We start from the raw sequence: 15,598 nt of genomic DNA, 5'->3' as shown, positions 1-15,598 counted from the left end.
CAAAACAAACAAAACTTAAAAGTATACACCAAAATCTATGGGAAGCAGCAAAAGCAATACTGAGAGGGAAATTTATAGCAACGAATGGCTACATTTAAAAAGATCTTAAAAGATTCATGGTACACCACCCCAAAAACTAATGGTGTACTATATGTTGGCTAACTGAATTTAAATTTAAAAAAAGAAAAAAGAAAAAAGAAATGGATCTCAAATAACCTAACAGTATACTTCAAGAAAAGAGAAAAAGAACTAAGTCCAACGTTTACTACAAAGGAATAATTAAGGTTACAGCAGAAATAAAGACACAGAGACTAGAAAAACAATAGAAAAATATCAATGAAACGGAGGTTTTTTTTTTTTAAGGTAAAACAAAACTGACAAACTTTACTAGACTGAGAAAACATCACACAAGAAAGAGGGGACATTAAAACTCATACCACAGAAATAAAAGGATTATAAGACACTACTACAACTATACACTAATAAAATGTATAAAATGGAACGAATAGGTAAATTCCTAGGAACATACAATCTACCAAATCTGAAGCATGAAGAAGATAATCTGAACAGAACAATAATGAGCAAGGAAATTAAATCCATAAGGAGAAACCTCCCAAGAAAGAAAAGCCCAAGACCAGAGGGCTTCACTGGTAAAATCTACAATACAGTGTTTAAAAAGGAATAAATGCCAATCCTTCTCAAACACTTCTAAAAATTTAAAAACTAAAAAACACATCTCAATTTGCTTTATAAGGCCAGAATTACTATTAACCAAAAAAGAATGAGATACTTAGACATAAGCTGAACTAAAAAGTTTAAGGATTTGTAAATTGAAAATGACAAAACATTTATGAAAGAAGGTAAAAACAAACAAACAAAGGCAAATAAATGGAAAGACATCCTATGTTCTTGGGTTGTAAAATTCAATGCTGTCAAAATGTCCATACTATCCAAAGTGATCAAGAGTTAGTACAATCCTTATCAAAACCCCAATGGAATTTTTCACAGCAATGAAAAAACAATCCTGGGGCACATGGGTGGCTCAGTAATTGACCATCCAACTCTTGGTTTCAGCTCAGGTAATGATCTCCGTGAGATCAAGCCCCAAGTCAGGCTCCTATCTCAGTGGGGAGTCTCCTTGACATCTCATCCTCTCCCAATGCCCCTCCCCCGACTCACTCATAATCTTGCTCTCTCTAAAATAAATAAATAAATCTTTAAAAAAAAGACAAAGCAATCTTAAAATTCATATGGAACCACGGTAGAACATAAATAGCCAAAAAATATCTTGAGAAGAACAAAACTGGAAGCATCACACTTCCTGATTTCAAACTATCTTACAAAGCTATAGTAATTAAAATACTAAATACTGGCATGAAGACAGACATAGAGAACAACGCAAAACAATAGAGAACCCACAAAAAAACCCATGTATATACATACGCCAAACTATGTTTGACAACGGTGCCAACGATACACAACGGGAAAAGAATAATTTCTTCAATAAGTAGTGCTGGGAAAACTGGATATCCACATGCAAACGAATGGAATTGAATGCTTATCTTATACCTTCAAAAAATCAACTCAAAATGGAATTAAAATGGAAGCCCTGAAACTCTAAAATTCTTAAAAGAAAACAGCAGAAAATCTTCTCCACACTGGATTGGGCTACGATATCTTGGATATGACATCAAAAGAACAGACAACAAAAACATAAATAGACAAATGGGACTACATCAGACTAAAACTCTCCTGTACAACTAAGTAACAATTAACAGAGTGAAAAGGCAACCTATGGAATGGGAAAAATATATTTGCAAACCATATATTTAATACTGAGTTAGTATCCAAAATACGCAAAGAACTCATACAACTCAATAGTAAAAATAGCCCAATTTAAAAATAGGCAAAAGCCTTGAATAGACATCACCGCAAAGAAAATACACAAGTGGCCAACAATAAATGAAAAGATGCTCCACATCACTAATCATCAGGGAAATACAAATCAAAACCCCAATGAGATATCATTTCACATCTGTTAAAATGGCCAGTATCAAAAAGAGAAGACGTAAGAAGTACTAAGTGAGGATCTGGAGAAAGGGAACCCTTCTTCACTGATGCTAGGAATGTAAATCCTATGGAACACAGGGTGAGATTCCTCAAAAAATTTAAAATAGAAAACCATTTGATCCTACAGTCCCACATCCAGGTATTTATCCAAAACTAATGAAATCAGGATCTCAAGGAATTCTTTGCACTCCTATGTTCATTTCAGCATTATTCACAATAGTTAAGATGGGGAAACAACCTCAATGTCCATCAACAGATGCTTATCTTTAAAATAAGAAATACAGTATATACAGACATAGAAAACTCTTAGCCTTGAAAAGGAAGGAAATCCTGTCATATGTGACAACATGGATGAAACGTTAGGGCATTACACTAAGTAAAAGAAGCCAACGTTAGAAGAAGCAATAATGCATAATTCCACTTCCATGAAATATTTAAAATAGTCCAACTCAAAGAAGCAGAAAGCAAACAAGTGTTTTCCAGAAGCTGGGGGAAGGAAAAAATGGCAGGGATTGCTTAAAGGATATGGATTTTATGTATGGAAAGATGAAAAAGTTCTGGAGATGGTTGGTGATGATGTTTGCACAGCAATGTGAATGTAGCTAATATCACTGAACTGTACATGTGGAAATGGTTAAAACGGCAAATTTTATATTATGTGTATTTTACCACAATTAAAAAAAAAACATGGGAAAGGGACAGAATGTGAGTGAGCAAAATTGTTAAATATTAAGGACAGGGCTGAAGGTACTACTTCCATTTCTGGTTTGGGATTTCAGCAGAGTAGCAGTTTCCTTACAGGTAAAGGTTGATTTTTCCAAGGTGATTCTGTGCAGGTTTTCAACCAGCTCCTCAACACCTCAGAGGCTGAGGGAGAAAAGATTGTAGTGGAGCCTCCTTTCTCTAGTGTTTCCATCCTCTACCTCTGAATGTCTTTACATATAATATTTGTTTCAGTGTGATTTTCTCAACACCTATCAAGTGGAAACACTACTCTAAATCTCCACAATTCCTTCTATGTGTGATAAAGAGAAAAGCTATATTCCCATAAACACATCATGATAATCTTTCATCTAGATACACACGTCAAAGGAACTTGATAGACCTATGACTCATAAAATGCCCAATCTTTGGCAGCTGAGAATTCAGCCATCTGAGTCTCCTTTGTCAGCCACTAATAAAAATGTCAGTTTCCCAGACTAACATGGCACATAACCTTGAAATCTGGCATTTCCATTCTCAGGACAACTATATACTTAGAACAATCACATTTTCAGAGAGAAATCCATTCTCTGAACTCTGACCTATGTCTTAAAACCACCTCCTACCCTATGCCAGGCTCCACAATGTCAAAATGAGCAACAAAGCCCTTCAGGAAGCTTTCCAACTTAGCTGAACAAAATCTCACCCTAAACTATAACCAGAGACACATGTTTAACCAAAGCTTGACTGCATTTCTAAAACTGACCTCTAATGATGGTTGTGGGTGCCAAGTGGGAGTAAGCAAGAGATGGTGGCTGAGGCTTCCAGCAAAGATTCCAACAGGACCAATTACTAATCCTCTGAGGACTTGAGAGGTCAACGCATTAGCAAATTCTGCACTTTGTAAATGTCTATTTAAATATTTCTCTAGAGTCTGTGAAGAAAGAATTACAGGACATTTAACAAAATGACAGAGGCAGAGAATGTTCCAACAAGCTGAAGACTCATAAGGGAGACGCTGCACCCAAGCTCAGTGGGTTAAAAGCAGGAATGAAAGAATCTCTCCACACTGCTCATGGACTTCTTGGGAAACATAAATTTGGCAGGATCTGAAAAAAAAAATGTATCCAATCAAGTGGATTCAATGCACTTCTGTATGTTACAGTTCCATATACTAGCTTTTTTGTGAAGTTCTTTTCTTTTTCCCCATTCTTTTTACTTTAAATTTAGTTCTGAAATCTGAAAAATATATGTATTTCAAAGATGTGTCTGTACTCTCAAAAGAGGCCAAGAAAGTGAGTAGAAATTAAATCCCAGAGTATTGAAGTTTCCTAATTAAAACAGCTCATATTCTGGGTAAGTTCAGACCGATAATGGGAACAAAAATAAACTGCGATGACCAAGACTAGAAGAGCTGTGTGAGAGAGAATTCCAGTGACCCACTTGTTAGTTCAGAGTGTATTTGCAGCTGTGGCGCTATGCCCCCAAGGGAAGAAAACCAGGCCTGGGTGCAATCTACAAACAGTGGAATCCACAATCAACTAGACACAGGTCAGTAATAACTAAATCTTTTTTCCCAAACTTAAGCAGATTAAGTTATTTTACATAAATTATCTTCACCAAATAGTTTTAACAGCTGGATGCTGTGAACTGAAGGTAATATTTTTCTCTAAAAAATGAACATAATGACATGAAAATACCAGTAGATGGCCCCTTGGTGGCTCAGTTGCTTAAGCATCTGCCTTTGGCTCAGGTCATGATCCCAGAGTCCTGGGATCAAGTCCTGTAGTGGGCATCCTGCTCAACAGGGAGTCTGTTTCTCCCTCTACTCCTCCCCCCTGCTTATATCTCAAGCTTTCTCTCTCACACACACACAAATAAATAAATAAATAAAACTTAAGAAAATACCAGTCAAACATGATCTATAAGTTTCCTACAGAAGATGCTGTTGATAACTACTAAGGTCAATTGTATAACATTGTAGTTAACAGGTATGAAGAAGTAGACTGCTTCAATAGGTTTCTACATGTGATAATTTGAAATTGTTTCCCCTTTTCATTACTTCCATGTGCCACACCGAAGTCAGAATTTGTGGATTAAACCTAGTAAGGATGATGAAGCACATGGTTGCCACCTATGGCAGCCACAGATAGAGAAGAAACAACTAAAGAGACTGAGCTTTCTGGAAAACAAAAGATATCTTTTCTCACCTTTATTGAAGCTAAAAGGTCATGATGCTGACTTCTGTGTCCAGAACGTTTTGAGGAAAAATATATCGTTATGTATTTAGGGAAAGGAGAAAGGGGGAGACGCAATAAAATATTCTATGATCTTTTGGAACATGTACTAACTATTAAAATCCATGTACAGATCATTCAAAAAAAATATATATTCTTCGTATATTCAATTTTTCCATCAATTAGCAATGAAACTTGAAGTTCATCTTGACATTAAACTCAGTGTCAAAAGAAAAACTTATATTATCTTACAAAACATATCTGTCTCAATAATAAGAAATTTGGGGAAATTCCATGACTCATTTAATTCCATTTGTAAAATGTGACTAGGATTATAAATCTTTTCAAAACATTACTCTATATGTGAAGAAAGATCATTTGCACAGAAAATTCATTTAATAAATACTGAGGAGTTTTCAGGGAACTTTGTACCACTTAAATATTTGCATCCAAAGATGTGAGAAGCGTGTATATTAGTCATGTGGAGCCAGATACAACATCCAGGGCAGCCTAGTGAATGTGGCTCAAAGAGCTGTTGGAAAGACAGTCCATTGGCATTCGAAGGAGGAATCACTCCATCTTCAGCTCTGTCTCTGTGTATGTGCATTAATTTGACAAAAAGGGATCCCAGCTCAAAGAACACTGCTGGTATAGAAATATTAAGGATGGCATTTTCCTATCTGATATACAGATGACATTTTAAAGAATACTATGTTCCTACACATATAAATATTCATGCCAATGGGCATATATAACCTCAAAATAATTGTTATTAATGAAATTTATCCCAAAAAATACTGAAAGAAATCCATCTGCAACGTTTTACAGCCAGAGATTAGAAGTCAATCAAAAGTCCATAATCGTAATAACACCTTGCTTTTATTCTATTTCTGTCACTATTCAAATTATATGAATAAGAAAACTTAACCTCATTCTATCCCTTTTTATAACTATTTCGAAAGTGGTTGAGGTGAGTGGAAAGTATGGTTCCATTAATTCTAGACGCCAGGACTAAAGAAGTGATGGAAGATTTCAGTGTTGAATTAAAAACGCTACTCAGAAATTCTGTGATCTCTCCAGATGAAACATGTGATCTTTCCCGATGGAACATAACCCAAGCTGACTCTGTGGAAAGGATGAACAATGTAACAGAATTCATTCTGCTGGGCTTGACCCAGAACCCAGAACTGCAGAAAGTCTTATCTGCTGTGTTTTTAATCGCCTACTTGATCACACTGGCCAGTAACCTGCTCATCTCAGTCACCATCTTCATCAGCCCAGCCCTGGGTTCTCCCATGTACTTTTTTCTATCCCACTTGTCCATTATAGATGGTTTCTACTCTTCTTCCATAGCACCCAAAATGATCTTTGACTTGATCTCTGACAAGAACACCATATCCTTCAATGGCTGCATGATTCAGCTCTTTACTGAACATTTCTTTGGTGGAGTTGAGATCATCTTATTAATTGCCATGGCCTATGACCGCTATGTAGCCATCTGTAAGCCTTTGCATTACATGACCATCATGAGCCCAACTGTCTGTGCTCTCTTGCTGGGAATGGCTGGGATTATAGGCTTTCTTCATGGAGGGATCCAGGTTTTGTTCATGGTGCAGTTACCATTCTGTGGCCCCAATGTCATTGACCATTTTATGTGTGATTTAATCTCTCTCCTGGAACTAGCCTGTACAGACACTCACACTTTGGGGCCCCTGATTGCTGCCAACAGTGGGTCACTATGTTTGCTCATTTTCTCTATGCTGCTTGCTTCCTACATTGTCATCCTGTGCTCTCTGAGGACCCATAGCTCTGAAGGGCGTCACAAAGCCCTGTCTACCTGTGCTTCTCATGTCACTGTTGTCATCTTATTCTTTGTACCTTGTTCATTCCTGTACCTGAGACCCATGACCTCTTTCCCTGCTGACAAAGCTGTGACTGTGTTTTGTACCCTAGTAACTCCCATGTTGAACCCTTTAATCTACACCCTCAGAAATGCAGAAGTGAAAAATGTCATGAAGAAACTCTGGAGGCAAATAATGAAAACTCGTGATAAATGAATCTTGCGATTAGATATTTACATAAAAATATCTAGTGATAATGTAGAGAGATTTATTCCCCTTCTTAGTTGATTAAACTTGGGACAGTCAATTATCCTGTCTGGATCACTTTTCTTCAGGGGCATATATAGTATGGGCAGGGTCAACACACCCATTAAGGCACGGTGCCTAGACCCACAATAATTTTAGGAGCATACGAAATGGTTAATTTCCTTTAAATAAGAAGGAAAAAATGAATACAATCCAAATCCAACTTGGAGTACAGTCATTCTTATACCAATGCATTCATAATATATAATCTTTAGTATTTTTTATGGCATAGAAGGACTCATGAGGACAAGTAGCAAGGAGCCACAAAAGTTATAACGATGACCATGGATCTGGATTACAGAAAAGAATTCCTAACATTTAAATAATGAAATTCAAGGAGAAAGTCAGAGTCAAATGATTTGAAGTCAGGGCTAAGAGCTCTGGATCAAATAGGTTTGATTTCTCATTTTGTCTCCTGATCTAATTAACCTTCTCAAAGTAAGCATTGTGCTTCATCTCTCTACTGATTTTTTAGTCTGTAAAATGGAAATATAATTGCATACTCTCTTAAATTGTGGGAATTAAATGATTTAGATTGAAAAAATGAATCGGCTAAAAATTAAGGAAATTGCTCAGACATGGTTATACCCTTCAGCTTTGTCACCAGCACAGAAAATATGCCAGGGACAACAGTTACTGACAAGAGGAGCCCAAGAACACCACTACTAACCATCATTCACTAACCAGGATTAGAGGAGGATCAAACATCAGTGCCAGCCTCACTTCACTTCAAAATAAGTGATAAATGGCATCTGCATATGAGTGGGGACCTCAGAGTGGTAAGTTACTATCTCGGCAATGAAACTAATAGGACCTACGAGCAGATCTCTGGACACTAAAAGCTAGCCCACCTCCAACTCTCTAGTCTGGGATACAAATGCCCTTCATCATCTCTGCAGTAATAAATGGAGGAGATTTTGGAGTAACGGTGAGATAGCTGAGCAGAACTTATTTCAAAAGCTCTCACTAATGATGGATCCCCTTCTGCTGCTCCCAAAGGAGGAATAGGGAGAGCCCAGTGCCAGAGACCAACAGACCTCTCTGTACAGGGCTTGGGATTCCTGAGGAAGAGCTCAGAAACTTGTCTTCAGAAGGTGATTTCACAACCGGGCATTCAAATATCCTGTGATGCTGACATTTCTCATGTTCTCAGGACTTTATATCAGGTTAGATCTCACTCTACATAAAGGCCTTTTAAAAATAAATGTTTACCAAAACAAACAGACTCTTAAGTAACAGAACAAAGTGGTGGTTGCCAATGGCGGTCACCAGAGGTGGTTGTGTGGGGAAAGGTGAAATACGTAAAGTGGATTAAAACATCAAACTTTGTTATAAAATAAATAAGTCAAGGGATTAAAAAGTATAGCATAAGGAATATAGTCAATAATATTGTAATACTGTTTCATGGTGACAGACAGGTGCCCACACTTATCTTGGTGAGCACGGAATAATGTATAAAACTATCGAATCACTATGTGGTACACCTGAAACTAACAAAACATTGTATGTCACTAACACTTCAATAATAAATTCTAAAAAAAAAAGATGTTTTCCTATAATTTCCTGAGTGACCATCTTCTAAATCTATACAAGCAACAGTGTGTCTAAAATATCAAACTTTCCTTTAAAGATCCAGCTGGAGTTCCCAAGAAATATGGGATGAAAAAGATAATGTAAAAATAAGGATGACGATGCTCATGATACTGATGATGACAGTTTGTCGAGCACCTTCTGTGGACAATGTCCTGACCTGCGCGCTCATTTATATGTGTTGGAGGCGGTACACTTCTGTCCATATTTCTTTCATTAATGTAAGTCTCAACCTGGGGAACTTACCTCGGTTTAAACATTTCCCTATTTGAACATAATGGGGACACTCCAAATGGAATTGTGTGACAATCAATAAAAGAATGCTAGTGTAAATAATTGTGACAGGGTTGTGGGTGGGTTTTTTTCTTTTTGACTGTTTACAAGGTGCAAAGTACTTTGTAGTCACATTTTTTGTTATTTGATTCTTACTACAGCCCAGTAACTCCAAGGACACTGACTTCCCCATTACATGAATTAGGAAACAATCGGTTGGAGAGGTTAATTATATAGCTCAAGATCAATGTGCTACAATTTGCCTGCACCAGAATTCAAATCTAAGCCTGTCCGACCCAAAGCCTTTCCTCATTACCAAGCCCACTGTGAAGCTGCTTACTATAACCAGACAACAAACTAAAGTTTTTACATTTCTCTCTAATCTTTGGAATTTTCTTCTTCAAACCCTTTCACCTTCATTCTTTGAACCAATCTGTAGCTAGACTTGCCTTCACAGAATGGCCAGGCTAAAAATGTACAAGTCTGCAAAGAACCAGCTACTGACTAGTCAGTAATTTGTAACTCCATGAATGTTTGATTCCCACATAACAGGAAATTTCTTTGAAATTATTTTCTCCTCCATTGGCAATAGTTTGTACATAAAGGAATGAACTGAGGCTTACATAGCAGTACTTTCCCCTTATAAATAACAAATATTTTTGATATGATTATGTGCTCATCCTGCAGTCGTCCATTAAAAAAGAAAGAAAAAAAAAACTTTGCTGGGGGAAGAAAGTTCACGACAGGTGAAAAACTGTATTTTCAAGTAACTTGCAAGTAGCAATGTTATAATAAGCTGTGGAATAAAATTCTCCAATGCAATTCTTCTGTTTTTACTCCACAAGCATGTTTTCAACAGTATTTAAAATTGGGGAGATTATACTATTTCCAGACTTTCTTCTTCTGTTGCCCATTGGCAGGGAAAGGCACCAACATTTATCAGATGCTGTCAACCTGTCAGAGGTGTGCTCTAAGCACAGGTCTGTCATACGTTCTGCTTCTCAGAACCAGGACTGATGTAGAAAATATGAAGAACTCTTAAAAATCAATAAGATAAAAACAACCACATAAGATGAGAACAACACTTCAGCAAAGATACCAAATGGCCAGTAAACATCTAATGGGGTAGGGCTCCCGTCTTTCACATCTGAGAAATAGGATACAGAACCACAACAAAACACCACAGCCATGCTTCCCCTACACGCCCAAAATTAAAAGGATGGATGATACCATGTGTTTATTGTCGATTCTGAGGAATGGTATCTCTCATATGCTGCTGGTGCAAATGTACAATGATTTTCAAGTATACACTGGATATAAATAAACGTACCTATAACCTATAAACCAGAAAACCTATTCCTAGGTATAAACCCAAGAGAAAGATATGCAACTGTGCACTGGAAGACAAATCAGCAAGACTCTTAACAGAGCTATATGTAATACCATAAAACTGGCAATTTAAATGTCCATAATTAATAGAATGCGTAAAATATGTTGGTATATTTATACAACAGACTAACAGAATGAAAATAAGTGAATGACAGATGTCACAACATGAATGGATCTCACAAACACAATGGTGAGCCAAAGAATCCAGACACAATGACTGCATATGACTGCATTATTTAAAATGTAAAAGAGGACAACCTAGGGATGTGTACATAGGTGGTAAATGTATAAAAGTATGGAGAAAATCAAAGACGTTATATCACAAAAGTCACCCTAGTGTTGACCTTTAAGGGAAGAGAAAGAGGCATGATTGGAAAGAGATAGAAGGGATTCTGTGAGGGCTAGAAATGTTCTACTTCTTGAACTGCTTTGTAGTTTTACAGATGTCCTACTTTATCAATTAAAGATTTTCTTTGCCTTTAATTTTCTGATTATGATGTGTCTCAGGTGGATTTAAGTTCACCCCTTTTGAGATTTGCTGAGCTTCCTGAAGCTGTAAATGTATATATTTCACCAAATATGGGAGTTTTCAGCCATTATTTTTTACTTCCTTTTTTTTAAAGTTTCTTTTATTATGTAAGTCGCCATACAGTACATCATTAGTTTTGATGTAGTGTTCCATGATTCTTTGTGTATAACACCCAGGGATTTAAATTCCTTTCTAAGCCACATTCCTTCTCCTCTTGCTGAGACTCTAATAACATGTTATTAGACATTAGACATGTCTATAAATGTTAGACATTTGGATATTGTCTCACAAGTCCCTGAGACTCTGTCCAGTTTTTGTAAATATTTTTTTCTTCTGTGGTCACACTGGATAATTTCTATTGATGTATCTTCAATTTCACCTTTCTCTTATGTTCATACTGTGCCACTGAGCCCAGCCAGTGAATTCTTCCTTTTGGCCATTGAATCTTTCAGTATACAATTTTCAACTGCATTCTTTTTAGTAATCTCTGTTTCTTTGCTGACACTTCCTCATGTTCCATTTGTTTCAAGTATGCTCACCCTTACTGATAGGATCATGATTATAATGGTTGCTTTAAGGTCTTTGTCTGAAAATTCCAATATCTGTGTCACTGCGTCTGCTCATCATTGTTTTTTTCCTTCCAGGTTGAGATTTTCTGCTTCTCTGTATATTGAGTAATGTTGGATTGTATCCTGGATATTTTGATTATTATGTAAGGATACCTGATATTTTTAAAATTGAGAATGTTGACTTTTTAATTTTAGCAGGCAATTAATCTTGCTAGTTTCAGGTTGAAATATCCAACCCATCTTCTGTGGGCTGTGATTCCAAAGTCAGTTCAGTCAGCACATTCTTTGCAGTGTTCTTCAGCTCTTGCCCACATGTATGCCACCCAGTAGCCAGTCCAGAACTTGAGTGGTGGTCTGTCCTGTAATGCCATTCTCAAAGACCTTGGTTGCTGTTTGAGCTCAGATTCACACTTTCACAGCTCTGAGGCAAGGAGCCCTGGAATTCATACACAACTTAATGGGGTGACTCTGAGTGCTCTCCTTTCTTTGATCTCCCTGCTTCTTTTTGGATCTGGAAATATGGCTTTAGTTTTCTTGTTATGCTGCTCACTCTCCACAAGTGAGTCTGTATCAATGGCCAAGATTCAGGAGAACAAAGAATAAAAAGATTTGTCCCGGGCTCATGAGATCACAGCTCCAATAGTCAAATTTAAAAAAATCTCTCTCCCTGAAAGTTTAAGGTACCTGTCCCACCACCATTGCTGCCCTTGTCACTGCTTCTCTGCCACAAGACGGACTGGGGTCTATGAGAGGATGAAGAAAGAAAGGAAAGAAAGAGAAAGAGAGAGAGAGAGAGAGAGAGAGAGAAAGAAAGAGAAAGAAAGGAAAGGAAAGGAAAGGAAAGGAAAGGAAAGGAAAGGAAAGGAAAGGAAAGGAAAGGGAGACATCCACCCCTTCATTCTCTGGCCTACTTGTCTGACCAACACAAGAAAGGTTCTCCTGGAGATCTTCCTACATTACACAATGCTTAAATCCAGGTCTGGATGACTTTTGAGTCCAGAACAAGTGATAAGAGGAGCAGGGGAAAAAAACAAAAAAAGCTAAACCTTCAAATCTGAACTCCTTCCAAATGTGCCTGCTATCATTAACTCTTCAAAGTGTTCAGAGGGCTTCTCCATGTATTCTGTCCTGGGTTCATAGCTGCATCTCTGTGGGAGGGAGACGATAGACTGTGCTTACTCCATCATATCTGCAACTGAAGCTCTTCACAATGTGGCATATTTTGAAGTTGAGCTAAGAAGATTTGCTCATGGAACAGCTATGAAATGAGGGGGAGAGGGGAGGGGAGAGAGAGTGACAAGGATCAGCATGACTCCAAAGTTTGTGCTGAGCCAAAAGGAAGGTGAAAGAAAGCATAGGATGGAAAATCCTTGCTGGAAAAGGAATAGACATGTAGTTCTCTCATCAACTAAATCATATGACAGCATATAATGGAGCTGAGTTGGCACCTTCTGTCTCACATTCACAGTTTTCAGTGGGACAGTGTATGTGATTTATGCTGAGGACTAGATGAGATGAGTTTCATCTACAGCAAAGAGCTAGAACATAACCAATCAAAGTAAGGAACAGGTGGGCCCATCCCATCAAGCTCAGGAGGCAGGGTGCTTAAGCCTTCAGGAATTACCTTTTGGGAAAAAGGATGCCACAACTAAGAGAAGGTGTTTCCATCATGGACAGAACTATTTTAAACTGAAGTCACAAGATAAGATTAGAAAAACAGACTTGACTATATTAAGTCCTCTGCTCTTGGGTGAAAATGAGAGTTCATAGAAGCATGGCCCATTTCTGCAGGGCTAGTTTCATGCCCATTATAAACACACATACACACAGTTCTATGACATTTCAAAACTTCTAAATAGAGTGTAGTGTATGTTCTCATTTAGTTGAGTATAACACTTCTCCTCCAATCAGTATGATTTATCAACCTTAAGATACAAAGATTGAAGTGCCAGACATAGACCACTTGATGGCATCCTGAGAAAAACACTTCTCCAATGTGCAGCCCTCTAGGGATTGTGTGTCTAAACACTATGAGCACCATGGACCACTCTACCGACTCCATGTGATGATGGAAAGATGCTGAAATTAGGGGAAACTTGGAAGAGGCTGAAGAAATTTGGTGATAAAAAACTTAGCAAAGGCACTCTGAGTTGGGGTGTGTTGGAATGGGACACTTCCCCACTCATTAAGTGACGGATAAAATAGATAACAAAAGTTCCTAAAACATGGCTTGCCAGAACCTTCTTGTTTTGAATCATCTCCAGGATCTTAAAAGATTTGTAATCACTGGCAGGATAGCTTTGAGAGCTGAAATAAAATACTTTACCACAACATACTGAGAGAATCATACAGTTTTTCTCCATTGGCCTATTAAAAGGAAAATCCATCATATTAATGAGCTTTCTAATATTAATTTCCAGGGACTTGGTCCTTCTTTGAAGACCAGATTTGGGAGAGGGAGTTAAGATGGCGGAGGAGTAGGGGACCCCTTTTTCAGCCGGTCCCCTGAGTCGAGTTGGATAGGTACCAGACCAGCCTGAACATCCACGGAATCAGCCTGAGACGCAGGAAGATACATCTGGATCTCTACAAATGAACATCTCCAGCGCTGAGTATTGAGGTACGAAGCGGGGAGCCGTGAAACCGTGCACAGATATCAGAAGATAAATGGAAGGGGGAGGGAGCCTCCGTGTTCGGGCGCCAGGAAGCGGTAGCCACTTGCACGGGGGAGCGGGCGGACTCGCGGTCGGCACCCCGAGACAGTAGACTGAGACCGTGAGCCAGGAACGCGCGCCACCAGACTGAAATGGAGCTCCGGTGAGCTCACTGGAAACAGACTGAGACCGGGAGCTCCGAGCGCGGGGACGGCTGGCGGCTGGCGGTGTTAGAAACACAAAGGACAGAGACGCGCTGGCCCAGGAAGTGAGGGCTGGGACATCGATTGTGGGGCGCACATCCCGGGACGCTGCAGGGTTGAGCAGCACCAACAGAAGCAGAGTTAAAGTGGCCAGAAATCAGTGGAGAACAGTCCGTGATCCCTCAGTTTTGTGACAGAGGCTGAGATTCGGCCGCTGCTGCTCTGACTCTCAGAAGAGGCACAGCAAACCGCCAGGGAAAGCCGCCAGAGAACAAAAGCCTGGAAATACCGGCTCAGGGAATGCCCATCCCCATCCCCCCTCGCAGGGGACACAGAGACTCTACCCAAACAGGGTTGCCTGAGTATTGGACTGGCAGGCCCCTCCCCCAGAAGGCAGGCTAAAAAATCAAGAAGCCCACATCCCTAAGGTCCCTATAAAAAAAGTGCGCACTACCTGGGTCCCAGTCAATAATTTGGGCTCTGGACAACCCCGCAACCTCTCCTCATCAGAATGACAGAAGGAGAAATGCCCCCCAGCAAAGAAAAGACAATGAGTCTGTGGCCTCTGCCACAGAACTAATGGATATGGATATAACCAAATTATCAGAAATGGAATTCAGAGTAACAATGGTCAAGATGATGTGTAGACTTGAAAAAAGTATTAACGAAAATGTTAATGAGAATATAGAATCTCTAAGGGCGGAAATGAGAGCGAATCTGGCAGAAATTAAAAATTCTATGAGCCAAATGCAGTCAAAACTAGAGGCTCTGACGGCCACGGTGAATGAGGCAGAAGAACATATCAGCGAATTGGAGTATGGGTTAGTAGAAGAGAAAGCTAAAATAGAATCTGGACGTAAAAAAATCCACGCGCAAGAATGTAGGTTATGGGAGATTACTGACTCAATGAAACGTTGCAATGTCAGAATCATCGGCATCCCCGAGAGGGTGGAGAAAACAGGTCTAGAAGAGATATTTGAACAAATTGTAGCTTAAAATTTTCCTAATCTAGCAAGGGAAACAAACATTCGTGTCCAAGAGGCAGAGAGGACCCCTCCCAAGCTCAACCACGACAAACCTACACTATGTCACGTCATAGTGCATTTTGCAAATATTAGATCCAAGGATACAGTATTGAAAGCAGCCAGGGCAAAGAAATTTCTCACGTACCAAGGCAAAGATATCAGAATTACATCAGACCTGTCTACACAGACCTGGAATGAGAGAAAGGGTTG

At 38.8% G+C, this 15,598-nt stretch overlaps 1 protein-coding gene across 1 annotated transcript; it reads left to right on the top strand.

Annotated features, from left to right (window-relative positions):
- The first annotated feature begins 6,142 nt into the window (after positions 1 to 6,142).
- Positions 6,143 to 7,066, top strand: LOC113249261 (olfactory receptor 4C45-like). The gene has a single exon (XM_026490771.3). It carries the CDS (start codon positions 6,146 to 6,148, stop codon positions 7,064 to 7,066), a length of 921 nt encoding a protein of 306 aa, XP_026346556.3. The 5' UTR covers positions 6,143 to 6,145.
- The last annotated feature ends 8,532 nt before the right edge of the window (positions 7,067 to 15,598 follow it).

Source organism: Ursus arctos, unplaced genomic scaffold (assembly GCF_023065955.2).
Source record: "Ursus arctos isolate Adak ecotype North America unplaced genomic scaffold, UrsArc2.0 scaffold_23, whole genome shotgun sequence".
Taxonomy (NCBI): Eukaryota; Metazoa; Chordata; class Mammalia; order Carnivora; family Ursidae; genus Ursus; species Ursus arctos.
This window is presented reverse-complemented; position numbering and strand designations above follow the sequence as displayed.